This window comes from Rhodamnia argentea, unplaced genomic scaffold (assembly GCF_020921035.1).
Source record: "Rhodamnia argentea isolate NSW1041297 unplaced genomic scaffold, ASM2092103v1 Rarg_v2.45, whole genome shotgun sequence".
NCBI classification, from domain to species: Eukaryota; Viridiplantae; Streptophyta; class Magnoliopsida; order Myrtales; family Myrtaceae; genus Rhodamnia; species Rhodamnia argentea.
Window position 1 is genome coordinate 1 of NW_025955893.1, and position 20,000 is coordinate 20,000.

The following is a 20,000-nucleotide window of genomic DNA, read 5'->3' on the forward strand; positions in this document are numbered from 1 at the left end:
CTCCCGGGAACAGATCCAGTGGAGACGGGGCGGGGCCTGTAGCTCAGAGGATTAGGGCATGTGGCTACGAACCACGGTGTCGGGGGTTCGAATCCTCCTCGCCCACAACCGGCCCAAAAGGGGAAGGACCTTTCCCTATGGGGGTAGGAAAATCATGATCGGGATAGCGGACCCAAGGCTATGGAACTTGGGTGTGGGTCTTTGTCGAAATTAAATGGCCTTCCTTTTTTCCTTTTATTTATTATTTCTCATTAAGGGCTGAAAAATGAAATATAGTATGCCCCGTCCTATTTGATTTTGTTTTACGCCCCGTAACTCTTCCTCAGCCAGGCTTGGTCAAAATAGCAGAGCAAGTCAAAATATTAGTAGCATAGCAAAAATGCGTTCCTCGTCATTAATATGGTTGCTCGCGGTAATTGTGGCCTCTCGGGGAGAATCGATAACCGCATCTTTGAAGCACCTGCTAGAACAAAAAAAAATCAGAAAATTTAATATGGGCTATTTTAAAAAGCCCCACCCCAGGTCATGGAACAAAGGGTTATCCCGGACCTACACCGAGATATTGACGGTGATTCTCAAATATCGAAGAACAGAATGTGATACGATGAGATAGAATGCAATAGAAACAAAGACACAGGGAACGAACGGGTTACCTACTCTTAACGGTCAAAGCGAACCCTTTCATTCTGAATTCTTTAATTCCAAATGAATCAAATCTCCCCAAGTAGGATTCGAACCTACGACCAGTCAGTTAACAGCCGACCGCTCTACCACTGAGCTACTGAGGAACAACGGGAGATTCGATCTCATAGAGTTCAATTCCCGTTCTCAACTCATAACCAATATGAGCTCGAAGTTTCCTTCGTAACTCCCGGAACTTCTTCGTAGTGGCTTCGTTACATGCCTCATTTCATAGGGAACCTCAAAGTGGCTCTATTTCATTATATTCCATCCATATCACAATTCCATTCATTTCATATACCTTTGGTGTCATTGACATAAGAGATGTCCTTTCTAGTCTATATCTTTCTATTTCTATATATGGAAAGTTAAAAAATCATTATATAATAATCCAGAAAAGAAATCGAAACAGAAAAGAAAAAAGGGAGGTTTGTGATGATTTTGAAATCTTTTCTACTAGGTAATCCAGTATCCTTATGCATGAAGATAATAAATTCGGTCGTTATGGTCGGACTCTATTATGGATTTCTGACCACATTCTCCATAGGGCCCTCTTATCTCTTCCTTCTCCGAGCTCGGGTTATGGAAGAAGGAGAAGAAGGAACCGAGAAGAAGGTATCAGCAACAACGGGTTTTATTGCGGGACAGCTCATGATGTTCATATCGATCTATTATGCGCCTCTGCATCTAGCATTGGGTAGACCTCATACAATAACTGTCCTAGCTCTACCGTATCTTTTGTTTCATTTCTTCTGGAACAATCACAAACACTTTTTTGATTATGGATCTACTACCAGAAATTCAATGCGTAATCTTAGCATTCAATGTGTATTCCTGAATAATCTCATTTTTCAATTATTCAACCATTTCATTTTACCAAGTTCAATGTTAGCCAGATTAGTCAACATTTATATGTTTCGATGCAACAACAAGATGTTATTTGTAACAAGTAGTTTTGTTGGTTGGTTAATTGGTCACATTTTTTTCATGAAATGGGTTGAATTGGTATTAGTCTGGATACAGCAAAAGAATTCTATTCGATCGAATAAGTACCTTGTGTCAGAATTGAGAAATTCTATGGCTCGAATCTTTAGTATTCTCTTATTTATTACCTGTGTTTACTATTTAGGCAGAATACCGTCACCCATTGTTACTAAAAAATTCAAAGAAACCTCAGAAACGGAAGAAAGGGGGGAAAGCGAGGAAGAAACAGATGTAGAAATAGAAACAACTTTCGAAACGAAGGGGACGAAACAGGAACAAGAGGGATCCACCGAAGAAGATCCTTCTCCTTCCCTTTTTTCGGAAGAAAAGGAGGATCCGGACAAAATCGATGAAAGGGAAGAGATCCGAGTGAATGGAAAGGAAAAAACAAGGGATGCATTCAACTTTCAAGAGACATTCTATAAAGATAGCCAAGTTTATAAAACTTCTTATATGGATAGGAAAAAAAAGAAAGAGAATTCGAAGTTAGAAATATTTAAAGAAGAACCATTTTTATTATGGTTTGAAAAAATAAGAAAGGTATTTATTAATTATTATTAAATAGAAATAGAATAAGTAAATAGAATTAAGAATTCATTTTTTTGTTGAAATATGAAATAAATGAAACTTAAAAAAAATTCAAATTAAAAAAATACAAAAAGGAATAAATTAATAAAAAGATTAATACAAACAATAAATACAATAAGAGATAAGAAGAGATGCGACCGCACCCTACATATTTGATACCTTCTCCAAAAAAGAAACTTGTAAGACCAAAACCATTCGTAATTCCATCAATTACTCGTCTATCAAAAAAATGAATTAGTTCAGCTAGTCCTCTTATACCCTGAGTTAAGGATATTGTATAAAAAGCATCTATGTAACCACGATTATATGACCAATCATATATCACATTTATTATTTTGTCTCCTAAAATTCTATTAATACCTCTTTTAGAAAACGAATTTAGTAAGTTCAAATTTTGTAAAGATGAATAAATAGGCTTATATAAAAAAGACGATATAAATATTCCGAAAAAAGCTATACTGACAGAAAAACTTGCATTTGTCACAAATTCATACCAATCCACAGAATTATTTGAATTCTGATGTAAAAGGTTTATAGACGGATTTAACAATTTGGATAATATATCCAAATGAATTCCTTCTTGATTAAAAGAAAAGGGAATTCCTACGACTCCAACAAACAAAGTAAATAGAACTAATATAACCATGGAAAATAGCATAGTATTGTCCGATTCATGAGGATAAGAGAAAATATTTTGAGTACCAAAATGAGTAATAGTAATAAAGGGGTGCATCCTGTTTTTTCCATTACCACCAATTTGATATGTCTTATTCCAAAAAAAAGAAGCCCTTTGATTATTATTCATTGTTAATAAACTTAATAAACGAAAATTGTTTTTAATCGTTTTTGGTACTTCTTTTCCCCATAGAGATATTGAATGGTAGGAACTACTTTTTTGACCACTGTAATTTTGAAAATGAACATTGAAATGTCCCTCAAAAGTAAGTAAATAGATCCGAAACATATAAAATGCGGTTAATCCTGCTGTAGAACAAGCTATTATTGCGAAAATAGGTGAATACAACCAACTATCATTAAGAATTTCATCTTTGGACCAAAAACAAGCAAGTGGAGGAATACCACAAAGAGAAAGTGTACCTACTAAAAAAGCAGTTTTTGTAATTGGTACATGCTTTTTTAAACCTCCCATAAGAACCATATTCTGACTTTTATCTGGAGAATATCCAACAATAGCTTCCATTGAATGAATAATTGATCCGGATCCTAAAAACAACAATGCTTTCGAATAAGCATGAGTAATCAAATGAAATAAAGCGACTCGATAAGACCCCATACCTAGAGCTAACATCATATAACCCAATTGAGACATTGTAGAATAAGCTAAACCTCTTTTAATATCTTTTTGAGCAAGAGCTAAAGTAGCCCCTAATAATACTGTTATTATACCTATTAAGGATATGAAATTCATTATGTAAGGTATGATTATAAAAAGAGGAAGAAGTCGAGCTACAAGAAAAATGCCCGCTGCTACCATAGTAGCGGCATGTATAAGAGCCGAAATAGGAGTAGGACCTTCCATGGCATCAGGTAACCATACATGAAGGGGGAATTGTGCCGATTTAGCAACTGCACCGGCAAATAAAAGAAAGGCACACAAAGTAAGAAATAAAAAAGGAACCTCATTATTCGAAATCAAGTTATTGAATATTTGGAACAAATCCCGAAATTCAAAAGTACCGGTTATCCAATAAAGACCTAAAATTCCTAATAATAAACCAAAATCGCCTACACGATTCGTTACAAAGGCTTTTTGACAAGCAGTCGCCGCACTAGGTCGTGTGAACCAAAAACCTATTAATAGATAAGAACACATTCCAACTAATTCCCAAAAAATATAAATTTGTATCAAATTCGAACTAGTAACTAATCCCAACATGGAAGTATTGAAAAAACTCATATAAGCAAAAAATCTCAAATATCCTTGATCATGAGACATATAATTGTCACTATAAAAAAGAACCAAAATTCCAACAGTAGTAATTAATATTAACATAATAGAAGTAAGTGGATCTATTAAGTGACCGAACTCTAAAGAAAAATCATTATTAATGGTCCAAGACCATACATATTGATAGATAAAACTTCTATTTATTTCCTGAATAGATAGATAGACCGAAAGTATCATAACTATACTTAACAATAAAATACTAGGAAAAGCCCACATACGGCGAAGATTTTTTGTTGCCGTTGGAAAAAGTAGAAGTCCCATTCCTATTAACATAGGAACTGGAAGTGGAATGAAGGGGATAATCCATGAATATTGATATGTATATTCCATAAAAAAACCTTTTAATTTTTAATTAATTCTTTTTAATTCACCGACTCTTATATCTTTTTATAGGTTCAATAAAAATCAAGATATGGAAAACTTAAATAGAATTTGGATTCCTAATTATTCTGAATCTTTCTTCTTTACCCAATACTTCAAAGATTCAAAGCAAAAAGTTAGAATTGGTCAAATGATATGAATATGATCAAGTTACTATTTTAAAATGAAATAACACACTAATTCATTTTATTAATATTGAATATTAAGTATAAGTAAGATTTTTATGAAAATGCAGAAAAAAAATTCAATTATTATTACGATACGTATTCCGATAATTTATATCCATAGAGCAAATAATTACACCAAAATAGAGTAGTTATTACATTACTTTATTTTGATAGAAATAATAGGATGGTGCATACCAAAACTGGCCCAATAAAAAAAAAAAAAAAAGAATTAGTTCGTTTATTCATAATCATTAACTAATTCATGGTAGAACTGATTATCTTTCATTCGAATAAAAGACATTTATTTTTCTTTGTAGAAAACGCTAGCATATCCCACACTTTTCTTTCAATACCAGGGAGAAGAAATCGACTTAAAAGAAAAGACAAAATTACTAAGATGACTTTTATAAAATCATATATCCTTTGATTAACTACTAGTTTAATTCGAAATTTAAAAGAAAAAAAATGTGTACTCCTTCTTTTTCTTTTGAGCTTGACCAACTAATAAAAAACTAAAGTAATTTGAGTAATTCGGAATTTTTTAGATAAGGATTGGTTTTTAAAACTTTTCGGTGTATTTTTTTACATGGATAAATATAGCACGACGAAAATAGACAGAGATATAAAAAAAAGAAAAAATGGAATTGTTTGACCAATAGATGTCTTTCACATTCAACTAGAGAAATGAATAACTTTTTCAAATTTTTCATGGCCGTTCCAAAAAAGCGTACTTCTATATCAAAAAAACGTATTCGTAAAAACATTTGGAAAAAGAAGGGATATTGGGCAGCGTTGAAAGCTTTTTCCTTAGCGAAGTCTCTTTCTACCGGGAATTCAAAAAGTTTTTTTGTGCGATAATGAAATAGTCAAACACTAGATTAAATAATCTTAATCTTAAAATGGTACTTAAAAAAAAAAAAAAAAAAAAAAGAGACAAGGTTTCACTTTTTTTTTAATATGTTTTATCCGGTGGGGATTCTTATTTTCCTCATCGGTACACTTATCCGTCATATCATAATAAATAAGAAAATAAAAAAAAATTCTTAAACAAGATGTTCAGTTCAGGCCAATATCGAATTAGTTTTATAAATCCTAAATCAAATTCTTTACAGGACGAAAAACCAACCTAAGGTCTAAGGGTTAATATAAAGCTCTACAAATAGTTAAATAAAAAAATTTGGAATGGCACACTGTACTGTGATCCATAAAAAGACTTTTTTGTTCATTGATAAAAAAGTCCATCTTAGATCCATAAAATCAGATAAATGATAAATGAATTTTAAAATTCAAAAATGAAAAACAACTTTTTTTTTTGAGTTATATCTTTATCCTTGAATTGAAGTCATAACTATTTAGTTGCAAGATCTCCATTTTAGGAGAGCATAAACTACGAAAACGTCTCTGTTAAATAAAAAAGGAAACCTTCCATTTTCATTCAAAAATTAAATAAAATGATAATAAAGATTTTTATAGGAAACGCTTCAATCCATATTGAAACAAAACGAGTTCTTTCTCATCACTTTGAATGAAAAAAAAATATTGAATTGACTCCTTTAATCTCGACGATTAAAATGAAATAATAATATACTATTATTTCGAATATGCCGCTATGGTGAAATCGGTAGACACGCTGCTCTTAGGAAGCAGTGCTAGAGCATCTCGGTTCGAGTCCGAGTGGCGGCATGGCATCTTCTAAAATAAATAGAATAAATCCTATAATAAATTTCAATTCCGTAGAATTGGTTTACCCCGCTTTTTTATTTTAATTAAATTAAAACAATTTTATGATATTTTCCACTTTAGAACATATATTAAGTCATATATCCTTTTCGATCGTTTCAATTGTAATTACAATTTTTTTTATAAGCTTATCAGTCGATGAAATCGTAGGACTCTATGATTCGTCAGAAAAAGGCATGATAGCTACTTTTTTCTGTATAACAGGATTATTAGTCATTCGTTGGATTTATTCGGGACATTTCCCATTAAGTGATTTATATGAATCATTCATTTTTCTTTCATGGAGTTTCTCCATTATTCATATGGTTCCGTATTTAAAAAAACATAAAAATTATTTAAGCGCAATAACCGCGCCAAGTACTTTTTTTACCCAAGGCTTTGCTACTTCAGGTCTTTTAACTGAAATGCATCAATCCGAAATAGTAGTACCCGCTCTCCAATCCCAATGGTTAATGATGCATGTAAGTATGATGATATTGAGCTACGCAGCTCTTTTATGTGGATCATTATTATCAGTATCTCTCTTAGTCATTACATTGCGAAAAGCCATAAGGATTTTTAGTAAAAAAAACAATTTTTTAAATGAGTCATTTTCCTTTGTGGAGACCCAATACATGAATGAAAAAAGCAATGTTTTACTAAACACTTCTTTTTTTCTTCTCGAAATTATTACAGGGCTCAACTGATTCAACAATTAGATCAGTGGAGTTATCGTATTATTAGTCTCGGGTTTATCTTTTTAACCATAGGTATTCTTTCGGGAGCAGTATGGGCTAATGAGGCATGGGGGTCATATTGGAATTGGGACCCAAAGGAAACTTGGGCATTTATTACTTGGACCCTATTTGCGATTTATTTACATACTCGAACAAATAAAAATTGGGAAAGTTTCAATTGCGCAATTGTGGCTTCTATAGGCTTTCTTATAATTTGGATATGCTATTTGGGGGTCAATTTATTAGGAATAGGATTACACAGTTATGGTTCATTTAATTTACATTAAGATCGAATTAAATAAAAAAAAAAATACCGACAAATACAAACATAGAACAAGCCTATATAAAAATAGAATATAAAAATGAGTAAAAATAGAAGATAAGAAAACTTCCTAATTCATGTAGGCTGTCGAGAACCATTTGAATCACTACAATACTTGATTCAAAAGGTTCTCATAAAGACCAAAAATATCTGTTTACAAGTCCAATTTTTTTTTACTTAAGAGAAAAAGACTTTTTTTTCATTGTACAACGAACAATATTAAAAATAATAATAAGATTACCTTTTTATTTTTTCTTTTATTGATGAAAACTATTGATAAAAATAATTAGATAGAATAGCTTCGACCTTGTCAACAGATAGCGAGAGAACGAAATCTGGATAAATACCAATAGCTATTATTGGTAGAAGGATCGAGATGGAAACAAATAACTCTCGCGGCCCAGAATCAAAAAAATAAGAGTTTGGAACATTAAATAACTTGTATCCATAGAACATTTGGCGTAACATAGATAATAAATAAATAGGAGTTAATATCATTCCAATTGCCATTACAAAAGTAATTAGTATTTTTGGCATTAAAAGATATTGTTGGCTGGTAATTATTCCAAAAAATACTATCAATTCTGCAAGAAAACCACTCATACCCGGTAATGCAAGGGAAGCCATTGATAAGATACTGAACATCGTGAATATTTTTGGAAGGTGGATAGCCATTCCACCCATTTCGTCGAGATAAACAAGACGTATTCTATCATAACTCGTTCCTGCCAAGAAAAAAAGAGCAGCGCCAATAAATCCATGAGAGATTATTTGTAAAATGGCTCCATTGAGTCCCGTATCAGTTATCGAGCCAATTCCAATAATTATGAAACCCATATGAGATACAGAGGAATAGGCTATTCTTTTTTTTAAATTACGTTGACCAAGAGATGTTAAAGCTGCATAGATTATTTGGATTGCGCCTACTATAATCAACCAGGGAGAAAATATAGAATGAGCATGAGGTAATAATTCCATATTGATCCGAACCAACCCATATGCTCCCATTTTTAATAAAATTCCGGCTAGAAGCATACAAGTACTATAATGTGCCTCTCCATGGGTGTCTGGTAACCATGTATGTAAGGGTATAATCGGTAATTTAACAGCAAAAGCAATAAGAAATCCAATATAGAATAGTATTTCCAGTGCCACCGGATACGATTGATTAGCTAATGTTTCCAAATTTAATGTTGGTTCGTTGGAACCATATAAACCAATACCCAGAACCCCTATTAATAGAAAAATGGAACCTCCCGCAGTGTACAAAATAAATTTTGTAGCGGAATATAGACGTTTCTTTCCCCCCACATCGATAGAAGTAGATAAACGGGAATTAATTCTAACTCCCACATGATGAAAAAAAGTAAAAGGTCTCGAGAAGAAAATGATCCTATTTGACCGCTGTACATTGCTAACATCAGGAAATGGAATAATCGGGAATCTCGAGTAACTGGCCGAGCCGCTAAAGTAGCTAAAGTGGTGATAAATCCCGTCAGTAAAATAGGTCCTATAGAAAGTCCATCTATTCCCAATCTCCAGTAAAAATCAAAAAAATGAATCCATTTATAATCCTCTGTTAGTTGGGTTAATGGATCATTCAATTGGAAATGATAAAAGAATGTATAGGTAGTTAAAAGGAGTTCTAATAAGCATATACATATAGTATACCACCTTATTACCTTATTTCCTCTATGAGGTAGAAAGAAAATTAAAGAACCTGCGAATATCGGCAAAAGTACAATTATTGTTAACCAAGGAAAATAATTCGTGGTAAAGACAAGATACACTTAGACAAAAAAAACCCGTACTCGATAAAGAAAAAAGAATAATATATTATCTATTTTCGAGCACGGGTTTTTGTCGGTAAAAAAAATGAATTGTATTCAAAATGTATTTACGTGGTTTTTTCTGGAACGTATTAATACGCTAGACCCATGCTTCGAGTTGTTTCATGCCATAAATAAACTCGAACGCTCAAAAAATCTGTTGGACAGGCGGATTCACATCTCTTACAACCAACACAGTCCTCCGTTCTTGGAGCAGAAGCAATTTGCTTAGCTTTACATCCATCCCATGGTATCATTTCTAATACATCTGTTGGGCAGGCTCGCACACATTGAGTACATCCTATACATGTATCATAAATCTTTACTGAATGTGACATCGGATCTATAAGTTTTTGAATATCATCAATTTTCGATCTAGTAAACTTGTAAATGTATCATATATTTAGACACTAGATGATTCAATGGATTTTACCATAATTTTTCTAATCAATCGAATTCCGGATCGAGTCATGAGATCGGCCCAAGATACTTTGATTTCTTACGTTTTTCTCAAACCTACGTATTATACGTGCTAATTTGAATTGATGAATATTCTGATTTCTATAATTAATAATATATAATTAATACTACTTATTTATTCATTTATTCAACAAATTCGATTGATTGATACGAGTTGATTTTCTGTTACGATAAATTGACGAAACAATAGCTAATCCAATAGCTGCTTCGGCGGCTGCAATAGCTATAACAAAAATGGAGAAAATATCTCCTTTTAATTGTCGACTATCAAAAAAATCTGAAAATGTTACGAAATTTATATTAACCGCATTGAGGATAAGTTCAAGACACATAAGGGCTCTAACCATATTTCGACTCGTGATCAATCCATAGATACCAATAGAAAATAAATAAGCACTCAAAACAAGTACATGTTCGAGTATCATTGACCAGCTCCTTATTAATTTTGATTCATTTCAATATGAACAAGAATTCAACGTATTCAATTGACTATAATATAACAAGTACAAAACAAAGGAATAGATTGATATTTGGTAATGGATCAAAATAAAGAATTTCTATTTTCTACATGAACAGTTTTCAAATAGAATTGAAGATAAATGGATTTGATAACAGAAAACAAAGTTAAATTTTGATTGCTAGTAAATAGTTATAAAAATTTATCATTGACGAGCAACAGCAATTGCACCTATCAAAGCAACTAAAAGAATTATGGAAATGAGTTCAAATGGAAGAAAAAAATCTGTTGATAAATGAATTCCGATTTGTTGACTATTCCCTATCAAATCTTGCTCGATAATCTGGTTTGACTTTGTCGTCCAGATAATCCCGTACCAAGACGTATCTAAAATAGTAGTCATTAGTGAAACCAAAATACTTGTACAAACCAACGAAGTAATCCCATCTCCAACAGTCCAAAGATTCAAATCTTTGTAATATTCTGAACCATTCATGAACATCACAGCAAATAGAATTAAAACGTTTATAGCTCCTACATAAATAAGGAGCTGCGCAGCCGCTACAAAATGGGAGTTTGATAGAATATAAAATAAGGATATACAAACAAGAACCAATCCCAAAGAAAAGGCAGAATAAATTGGATTGGTAAGTAATACCACTCCTAAACTTCCTAATATAAGACCTGATCCCAGAAAAACTAAAAGAAAATCATGTATTGGTCCAGGCAAATCCATTATTATATGTAAAAGAGAAATAAATTGAAATGTTTTTCATGATTTTATTGACCTGACAAGGAATTTTTGAATTTTTTTAGGATATGCTCCTAATTGCATTTAATTCTAATCGAATGGATTTAAAATGGGTCTAGGTCCAATTAGTGGACCAATAGAATATGGTTTTCTCTTTACCCAAAAGATTTACACCAAAGAAAAGGGTAATTTAGCTCAAAACTCAAATTCTATTATTAGATTCAATTTTCAATCCAACTTGAATCGCACTTCTTACCAACTAATCAACAGTTAATTGGAATTTTTAGTTATTGACAAAAAAAAAAAAAAAGAAAGAACTCATTCCTGTAGATTAGATCAAATTGAACCTTACTAATTGGTGGAGATTCCTCTTTAATTAAAGGGGTTTCACATTTTTTTTTTATTTTATTATTACGAATTCGAAATTGTTCGAATTGTATAATCGTTAATTACTGACATTGGTAAACGACCCAAAGCGATTTGATTATAATTCAATTCGTGACGATCATAAGTAGAAAGTTCATATTCTTCAGTCATTGATAAACAATTTGTTGGACAATATTCAACACAGTTACCACAAAAAATACAAATTCCGAAATCAATACTGTAATTAAGCAAGCGTTTCTTTCGTATACCAGTTTCCAATTTCCAATCAACAACAGGTAGATCTATAGGACATACACGAACACATACTTCACAAGCAATGCATTTATCAAATTCAAAATGGATTCGGCCGCGAAAACGCTCGGATGTAATTAATTTTTCATAAGGATATTGAATAGTTACAGGTAAACGATTTGCGTGGGATAAGGTAATCATGAACCCCTGACCAATGTACCTTACGGCTCGTACTGTTTGTTGACCGTAATTCATGAACCCAGTTACCATAGGGAACATATCGTAAAGATCTATGAATAATTTTATGTTTGTTTCTTTCTCTTGTTTGATATTTGAGAGAAGTCGTAAATCTAGAATATCCTATTCCTTTTTTTTCCTTTACAATGAAATGAGTTGGAAAGAAGTTGTTAATAATAGATTACCGAGGGAAATGGGTAAAAGAAATTTCCATCCAAGATTTAATAATTGGTCTATTCTTAGTCTAGGTAAAGTCCATCTTGTTGTGATAGAAATAAACAAGAACAAATAAGTTTTAGCTAATGTAATAAAAATACCAATTGTCGTTCCAAACACTCTACCTACTTTATTTATTTCAAATAGCTCGGGAACGAATATATAAGGAATAGAGATATTCCAACCCCCTAAGTAAAGAACTGTTACAAATAACGAAGAAACTAATAGATTTAGATAGGAAGCAACGTAAAATAACCCAAATTTGATACCCGAATATTCGGTTTGATAACCTGCTACTAATTCTTCTTCTGCTTCTGGTAAATCAAAAGGTAATCTCTCGCATTCTGCTAGGGAAGAAATTAGAAAAACGAAAAACCCTATAGGTTGACGCCACAAATTCCATCCCCAAAAACCATATTTGGACTGGGCCTCAACTATATCAACTGTACTTGAACTGTTAGATAATCATAGTCGATGATAACATCACTATTCCCATCGCTATTCCAGAACCGTACGTGAGATTTTCACCTCATACGGCTCCTCGAGGGCCATCAATAAATCTAAGGACCAAATTGATATTATTTATATTGATATGTTTGTAGTATAATACTATAATATCGATTCGAAATTAAATATATTCAATTAAATATATATTCTATATAGATAGAGTTAAAACCGATCGGAAGGTCCTGAATTAGACCAATGAAATTCTGTCTGCTATAATAATAACTAAAAAAGCACTTCTGAATTGATCTCATCCTTTAATAATTAAAATTTTTCTTTATTGAGTAATAACTTAATCCTTCAATAAAATACTCTTTGTAAAAATATCAATAGATATTTCAACCCATTCTTTTTGATTACGAAAAAAAAAAAAAAAATTATACATTAGTTCCTGAATAATTTTTTTTTTTTTTTTCGTTCCTATTCTTCTTTCTGAAAAAGGGGGGTTTCAAAAAAAGGATTATTTCGTTCCTGATAGTCATTTTGGAATCTGTGGATAGGAGCATACTCTGAATCGGAATCGTGGGTAGTACTGCTTGATCATTTCTACTAACTTCAAGCCCCAATTACTATTCTTTTTATGTTATGTAAAAATTCCTTTTGGATAATTTATATAACAAATCTCTATTACGAATCCTTTATGTATTTTGGTGTTCCTAACCATCCACTGATTTTTGCTCAATCACCCGTTATGGTAATACATCGAAACGATAGTGAAAACTCTATACGGTTGATCTTTTGAGTTGAGCCCGCTTCAAGCCAGGATGACTAATCAACCAATCTTGGGGTAAAAGTCTTGCTTATATTTACTTTTTTGTTTAATTCTTGTACGTAGGAAATGAGACTCAATCTTTTTACTGCTAATTTCTAAGCTGTTTTCTTTCACTCATACAACTATCTGATTTAGGTCATCAAACTGAATGATGAATAAAAAAGGAGATATCTATTCAATTTCTTTTCGAAAAATAAAGAAAAGAGAATTTTATGTTTTAACGAATCGCACGTAGAGATATTGATAATACACAAAGAGTTAATGGTATTTCATAACTAATCGATTGAGCAGCGGCTCGTAGACCACCTAAAAAAGAATATTTATTATTTGATCCATATCCTGACATAAGAAGTCCAATGGGAGCAATACTGGAAATGGCAATCCATAAAAAAACACCGATATTGAGATCAGATAAAACAAAGTGATAACTAAAAGGAATTACTGAATAACTTAGTAAAATGGATATAACTGCTATGGATGGTCCTATACTGAATAAACGAATATCTCCTCTAGATGGAAAAAGATTCTCTTTGAAAATAAGTTTTGTGCCATCTGCTAAAGCTTGAAGAATTCCCAAAGGACCGGCGTATTCGGGACCAATACGTTGTTGTATTCCTGCAGATATTTCTCTTTCTAACCACACAATTACGAGTACACCTATTGTGATTCCCAATACAAGAGTCAAAATAGGTAAAAACATCCCTATGATTCCATAGACTTCTTTTAAAGATTCTAATCTAGAAAAAGAATTTATATCTTGTACTTCTGTTGTATCAATTATCATTTTAACGGTCAACTTCTCCCATAATGATATCTATGCTACCTAGTATTGTCATAATATCGGCCAATTTCATTCTTTTAACTAACTGAGGAATAATTTGCAAATTGATAAAACCAGGTGGACGAATTTTCCACCTCCAAGGAAAACCACTCTGATCTCCTATTAAAAAAATTCCCAATTCTCCCTTTGGGGCTTCAACTCTTACATAAAGTTCTTGCTTCGGCAATTCAAAAGTAGGAGAAGGTTTTTTACTAATGAATCGGTATTCAAAATCATTCCATTCGGGATCCCTTTCTCTAGCAAAGCACCGGGTTTCTAAATTCTCATAGGGCCCCCCTGGAATTCCTTCCAGGGCCTGTTGGATAATTTTTATAGATTCCGTTATTTCACCGATTCGGACTAAATAGCGAGCTAATGAATCCCCTTCTTTTTGCCAATGGATTTCCCAATCCATTTCGTCGTAACATTCATAATGATCAACTTTACGAAGATCCCATTGGATTCCGGAAGCTCGTAGCATTGGTCCCGATAAACCCCAATTTATTGCTTCTTCTGGACCAATAATGCCTACCCCCTCAACTCGTTCTAAAAAAATAGGATTTCGCGTAATAAGTTTTTGATATTCAGAAACCGCTGTTAAAAAATAATCACAGAAATCCAAACATTTATCTATCCATCCATAAGGTAGATCGGCCGCTACTCCTCCGATACGAAAATAATTATGCATCATTCTCATACCGGTGGCAGCTTCGAATAGATCATATACTAATTCTCTTTCTCTGAAAATATAGAAAAAAGGAGTCTGTGCACCAATATCTGCCATAAAGGGGCCAAGCCATAACAGATGAGAAGCTATACGACTCAACTCTAACATAATTACTCTGATATAACTGGCTCTTTTAGGTACTTGAATATTTCCCAACTGTTCTGGTCCATTTACTGTTATTGCTTCTGTGAACATAGTAGCTAAATAATCCCAACGTGTTACATAAGGTAGATATTGTATAACTGTTCGATTTTCCGCAATTTTTTCCATTCCTCGGTGTAAATAACCCAATATTGGTTCACAATCAATAACATCTTCACCATCTAGAGTAAGGATGAGCCGAAGAACACCATGCATTGATGGGTGGTGAGGTCCCATATTGACTATCATGAGGTCTTTTCTTGTAGTTGTTACATTCATAGGTTATTCCTCGATTCATTCTTTCATGAATTGCTGAAAATGAAAAGAAGTTCATTAAAATTCAAGATCTAATAAAAAAAATCAAATAATTCAAATTCCTTTTTCAATTAACGAGTTTTTAATTCCCGAATATCCAGCCGACTAATTAATTCTTTATAACGTATTCTATTTTTCTTTGACAAATAAGACAGCAGTCGTTGGCGTTTTCCCAGGATTTTACGTAGACCTCTCTGAGATAAATAATCTTTTCTGTGCAATTCCAAATGGGAAGTAAGTCTTCGTATCTTATTGGTGAAACGAAATACTTGAAATTCAACGGACCCCCTGTTTTCTTCTTTTTCTTCTTGTGAAAAAACTGAAATGAATGAATTTTTTACCATAAAACGGATTTTCTATCCTCTTTTTTTTAATGGATTTTACTGATCAGTAAGAATAATGCTAGTCATTTTAATTTGGTATACACAATAATCTTAATTTCTTTATGAACTCCCAATTTTATCAAATAAAATTAATCAATCCAATTTGATTTTAAATTTTATTCTTATAGGAATACGAATATGAAAATTCGTATAGGAAAGGATGATATGTTTCTACATTTAGAAAAGAGAAAAATTTTTGGGTCTAATCTAATAATAAAAAATAAGAAGATTCCGGTAATAATTTATAGATCTATTGGATATTGATACATGCATTGAATTAGTATTCATGTATCAGACTAGAAGGGAAGACAATACACGGGGTGCAAGTTTTTGTTTCATATACCATACATATATGGTACAGAATATATATGAAAGACGCATAATTAACAAATTTGCAATCGTGGATACATATGTATCCTTATCATAGTGAAGCGACTCCCATTATTGGTATCAAACCAATATCGATTCATACAAGATAAATCTTCTAATCGATAATTAGGACAAAGAAAGAACTTTAATTTAATTAGTTTCTTTTTATCAAAATGTTTGCTTTTATCCAAAAATTCACCACCCTTTTTTACGTTGTTGCAAAATACTGGATTTTTATGAATACCATTTCTCTTCCTCGAATTGAAACAAATTAGAATTCTTAGTTCTCTACGTCCTTTAGCGGATAAAACTTTTTCGGGAACAAACAACAAATCATAATGATTTTTGTATCTATTTTCAGCCATTCTTTGATGTCTTGCAATGGATTTATCCAAATTAATCTTAGCAACATAGCTTTTTTTTCGGTATCTTTGATTAATTTTGGGCTTACTCTTATTAACCAATGAAATATTTAGACTTTGATATATAATAAATTGTCCGTCATTTTTGATAGACAAACGAACTGGTTCGATAATTAATATACCCTTTTTCATTAATTCTATAAGAGTTAAATCCTTTTGAATCATCAGAATATCTAAACTCATTTCTCCCCTTTGAATAGAGGATATAGCAATTTCTCTTGGATTTATCAGTCTAAGTAGGAGACAATATACTTTGATATTATTGATCATTCTTTGATTTAAAGAATCATCCCATCTCAATTGAAAACGTAAATACCTTTTTAGGAAAAAATCAAGCTCTGCTTCCGTGTTGCTCTTATATTGCTTTTTCTTTCTACGTTTTTTCATATCTGAACTTGCATAATCTTCTTCAATATCTTTTTCTTGGTTTGAGAGAAGTGATCCAAGATTCGCTTGATTTTGTGCATCTGATTCAAGATTATCTCGACTTGCAGATTCTTTTTCTTCTTGATTTCTATTCTCTAATTCAATCGATTTTTTTTCATTCGAAAATATAAAAAGATCCCTTTTGTTCTTTCGAGTGATGTTTTTATTTTCAGTAACATTTTCATTAAAATTTAAAAGAAGTAATTGGATTGGTATGATCCAGGGTTTCATAATATATGTATTATAAAGCAGCACAAATTCTGGAAAGAACCAAAGTTTCAGATTCGATATGGGACGACTTAGTATTTCTTCATTCATTCCCATCCAATCAAAAAGGTCTTTTTTTTTGTTGGATGCCGTAATTCCTCCATTTTGGGAAATTTTAAGATAAAAAAGACCTTTTTGATCCATTTTATTAATTATTTTATCAATTATTTGATAATTATTAACCCCAGTCTTAGTATTTTTATTACCATTGGGATCGATATCAATCCAGGACTCAATATCGACTTTATTTCTAAGACAAAAATCGAAAATTCTCCAATCAAAATATTTTCTATATGTAAATTTATCCAGATTCATAATATCATCATCTTCTAAATTAATAGAGATAATACCTCCTAGCATATCAACTAATTTACCTTTTTTATATATCTTGTTGTAATTATAAGAAATCTCTTGCTTATTATTTAAACGTAATGGTGATACATAAATATATAAATCCTTCTTATTTTCATAATTAATCGATTTATATGAGAAAAGGTCATATCTATAGTATTTTTGAAAGTTATATTTTGAATTTGGTAATGAATTTGATTCAAATTCATCGGAATGCCTTTTGGTTAAATCTTTATTTTGCACTATACGTGTTTGATTGAATCTATTTCGCCATTTGTGTGGTACTAATCGATACCATCTAATCGTAGATAAATCATATTGATAATGACCCCTTAACCAGTTTTTCCATTGAATCATTCCCGAATTCAAAATATTTTGATGTTTTAATTCAGAATGAAAAATTCCTTGTGTTTCAAAATAATCCTTTATTTCATTTTTAAGAAAATGAGATGTTCCGTGATATTGAAGGATATATCTTAACTTATACAAGTTACGAATTTGCGTTTGATATAATTGGTAAAATACATATGCTTGTGAGAAGGAGTATAAGAAAATCTTTGAATTTGGATTACTAATATCCGAAATTGATTTTTTTATAGTCCAAATAAAACGAATTTTATTTTTATTTGTTTTAAAAATATTTTCTTTATTTTTTTCATTATTGTAAATGTATTTATCGATCATTTTTTTTGAATTATCAAAAAAAGTTGTGTAGTGATCCTCGGAATATTAATGATACGGAGAAGTATATCTATGTATATCCTTTCAACTAAAAATTTGAAAAAAGAATATGATTGACGGATTAATCGAACATTTCTTCTTTTTAATTTCTGCAAAATATTTTTTATTGATGTTAATAGTTTAGTAGGGTAACTTCTTTTATTAGAACTAATATTTCTATTTATTTCCGGAGTTAAAAATCCTTTCTTCTTATCTTTTTTAATTTTTTCTATTTGATTCCTGATTGTGCTGGTTCTATCAGCCAGATCTTTCATTTTTTTTTCTGTCAATGAATAATCTGTCAAATCCATAAATCGAATTTGAATGGACGATTCATTAATCATCCCATTACCGATTATCCCATCTTTTTCTTTTTTAGTTTCACTCAATTTATATATTTCTCTTAATCCAAATAATGGAATTGGGTTTCTTTTGGAAAGTTCTTTTATTATTACTTTTAAAAATAGAATGTTTTTCATGACCCATTTTTTTCTTTCTTTTGAAAGGTTAAAAAAAAAATTTATTTTTTCTTTTAAAACCTGTATAACTAAAAAAGAATTCTTTTGCAATTTTCTAATTTTTTTTCTGAGTTCTTTAAAAATGGGTTCAAAAAATGAACGTTGTTTTATGGGAGAACCAAAAGGAAGTTCAGTTTCCATTCCCCAAACTGTTAAAAAACAAAAATCGTTTTTTTGTCCTTTATTTCTCAGCGGATCTTTCTGGGGGGGTGTCACCTTAGATCTGTGCCAAGGTTTAAGGCAAAAAGGAAATAGGATCTTTATTTGAATACCGTCTGTCAGCCAATTTTTTGGAAATTCTGTTTCTGATAATTGAACACCATTATAGGTGCATTTAACATGCATTTCTCTATTCCAATCTTTTAAGTCCTTGGACCACTCGGGAAATTGAAATAATAAGATACGGGCTATATTTTTAGCTATTATCAATGAAGGTAATAGAATATATTTTCTAAGAAAAGATTGGGTTACTAATAGGGATCCTCTTATTACTTGAGCAAATAAAATGCTATCCCAGGCTTCCGCTATTTCTATTCGTTCTTTCTCTTCTCTTTTGTATTCTTCTCTTTTTTCTTCCTCTTTTTTTTTCTCACTTTCCTTTGTCCTTTCCTCGGTATAATCCGAAATTCGTAATTCTGTTCTTTTTTTATACATCCATTTTTTCAAAATGAATTTTATCATCCCGAATATATCCAAAGAAAAAAGGGGTTTGTCTATTCTGTCCAAAAAAAGAGGAGAGTGCGCATTTGCTTGAAACAATTCACAAGTAACTGTTTTACGTCTTTGAGCACGCATAGAGCCTTTGATTATGTCTCGACGAAAATCAGATTGTTGTGAATAACGTATCAAAGCCACTTCGTCGGCTTGATCAGGATTATTAGTATTTTTGTTATTAGCATCAGTATTTTGCTGGTTATCAGTAAAAATCACTACACGTTTGGCTTTTCTGGAACGAATCTGATGATCCTCTGCCACGTTTTCTTCGTTTTCTCTCTCCTGTTGTTCCAAATCGTTGATTAATTTGTATGACCATGTAGGAACTTTTGTACTTATTTCTTTGATTCCAATAGATTTTTTTTTAATTCTTTTAGTTTTAGTCTTAGTTCTAACTGCGTTAAAGAAAATTTTC

General features: G+C 31.6%; 4 protein-coding genes and 1 non-coding gene across 5 annotated transcripts in view; 1 reads left to right on the forward strand and 4 right to left on the reverse strand.

Annotated features, from left to right (window-relative positions):
• Positions 1-522: 522 nt before the first annotated feature.
• On the forward strand, positions 523-2,214 carry LOC125313471 (putative protein TIC 214 N-terminal part; the record flags this gene model as incomplete). Its single annotated transcript, XM_048273206.1, has 1 exon — positions 523-2,214. A coding segment is annotated over exon 1 (1,098 nt), but the record flags the coding sequence as incomplete, so codon positions are not given.
• TRNAN-GUU lies at positions 717-788 on the reverse strand. Its single transcript has one exon. It is a non-coding gene; the product is annotated as a tRNA-Asn (tRNA).
• Positions 2,215-7,803: 5,589 nt separating the features above from the next.
• Positions 7,804-15,381, reverse strand: LOC125313470 (NAD(P)H-quinone oxidoreductase subunit 1, chloroplastic). Its single transcript, XM_048273205.1, has 2 exons — positions 13,644-15,381; positions 7,804-12,600 (listed from the first exon to the last, which is right to left on the reverse strand). The coding sequence occupies exons 1-2, from the start codon at positions 14,194-14,196 to the stop codon at positions 12,062-12,064; spliced, it is 1,092 nt and encodes a 363-aa protein (XP_048129162.1). The 5' UTR covers positions 14,197-15,381; the 3' UTR covers positions 7,804-12,061.
• On the reverse strand, positions 15,205-18,279 carry LOC125313469 (protein TIC 214-like). Its single transcript, XM_048273204.1, has 2 exons — positions 17,758-18,279; positions 15,205-17,682 (listed from the first exon to the last, which is right to left on the reverse strand). The coding sequence occupies exons 1-2, from the start codon at positions 17,988-17,990 to the stop codon at positions 16,182-16,184; spliced, it is 1,734 nt and encodes a 577-aa protein (XP_048129161.1). The 5' UTR covers positions 17,991-18,279; the 3' UTR covers positions 15,205-16,181.
• A 19-nt stretch (positions 18,280-18,298) lies between these two features.
• The window catches only part of LOC125313468 (protein TIC 214-like), a 3,463-nt gene continuing 1,761 nt past the window's right edge, over positions 18,299-20,000 (reverse strand). Inside the window, exon 1 of the mRNA XM_048273203.1 lies at positions 18,299-20,000. This exon is cut by the window's right edge and continues 1,761 nt beyond it. Coding sequence (XP_048129160.1) covers positions 18,314-20,000 — 1,687 coding nt within the window. The 3' untranslated portion in view covers positions 18,299-18,313.

Coding starts and splice junctions, on each gene's coding strand:
- LOC125313470 (XM_048273205.1), bottom strand. CDS start 14,196: ATGATAATTGATACAACAGAAGTACAAGATATAAATTCTTTTTCTAGA. Junction 12,601..13,643: donor TGTATTATCAATATCTCTAC/GTGCGATTCGTT, acceptor ATCGACTATGAT/TATCTAACAGTTCAAGTACA.
- LOC125313469 (XM_048273204.1), bottom strand. CDS start 17,990: ATGATTCAATGGAAAAACTGGTTAAGGGGTCATTATCAATATGATTTA. Junction 17,683..17,757: donor CTTTTCTCATATAAATCGAT/TAATTATGAAAA, acceptor AGAGATTTCTTA/TAATTACAACAAGATATATA.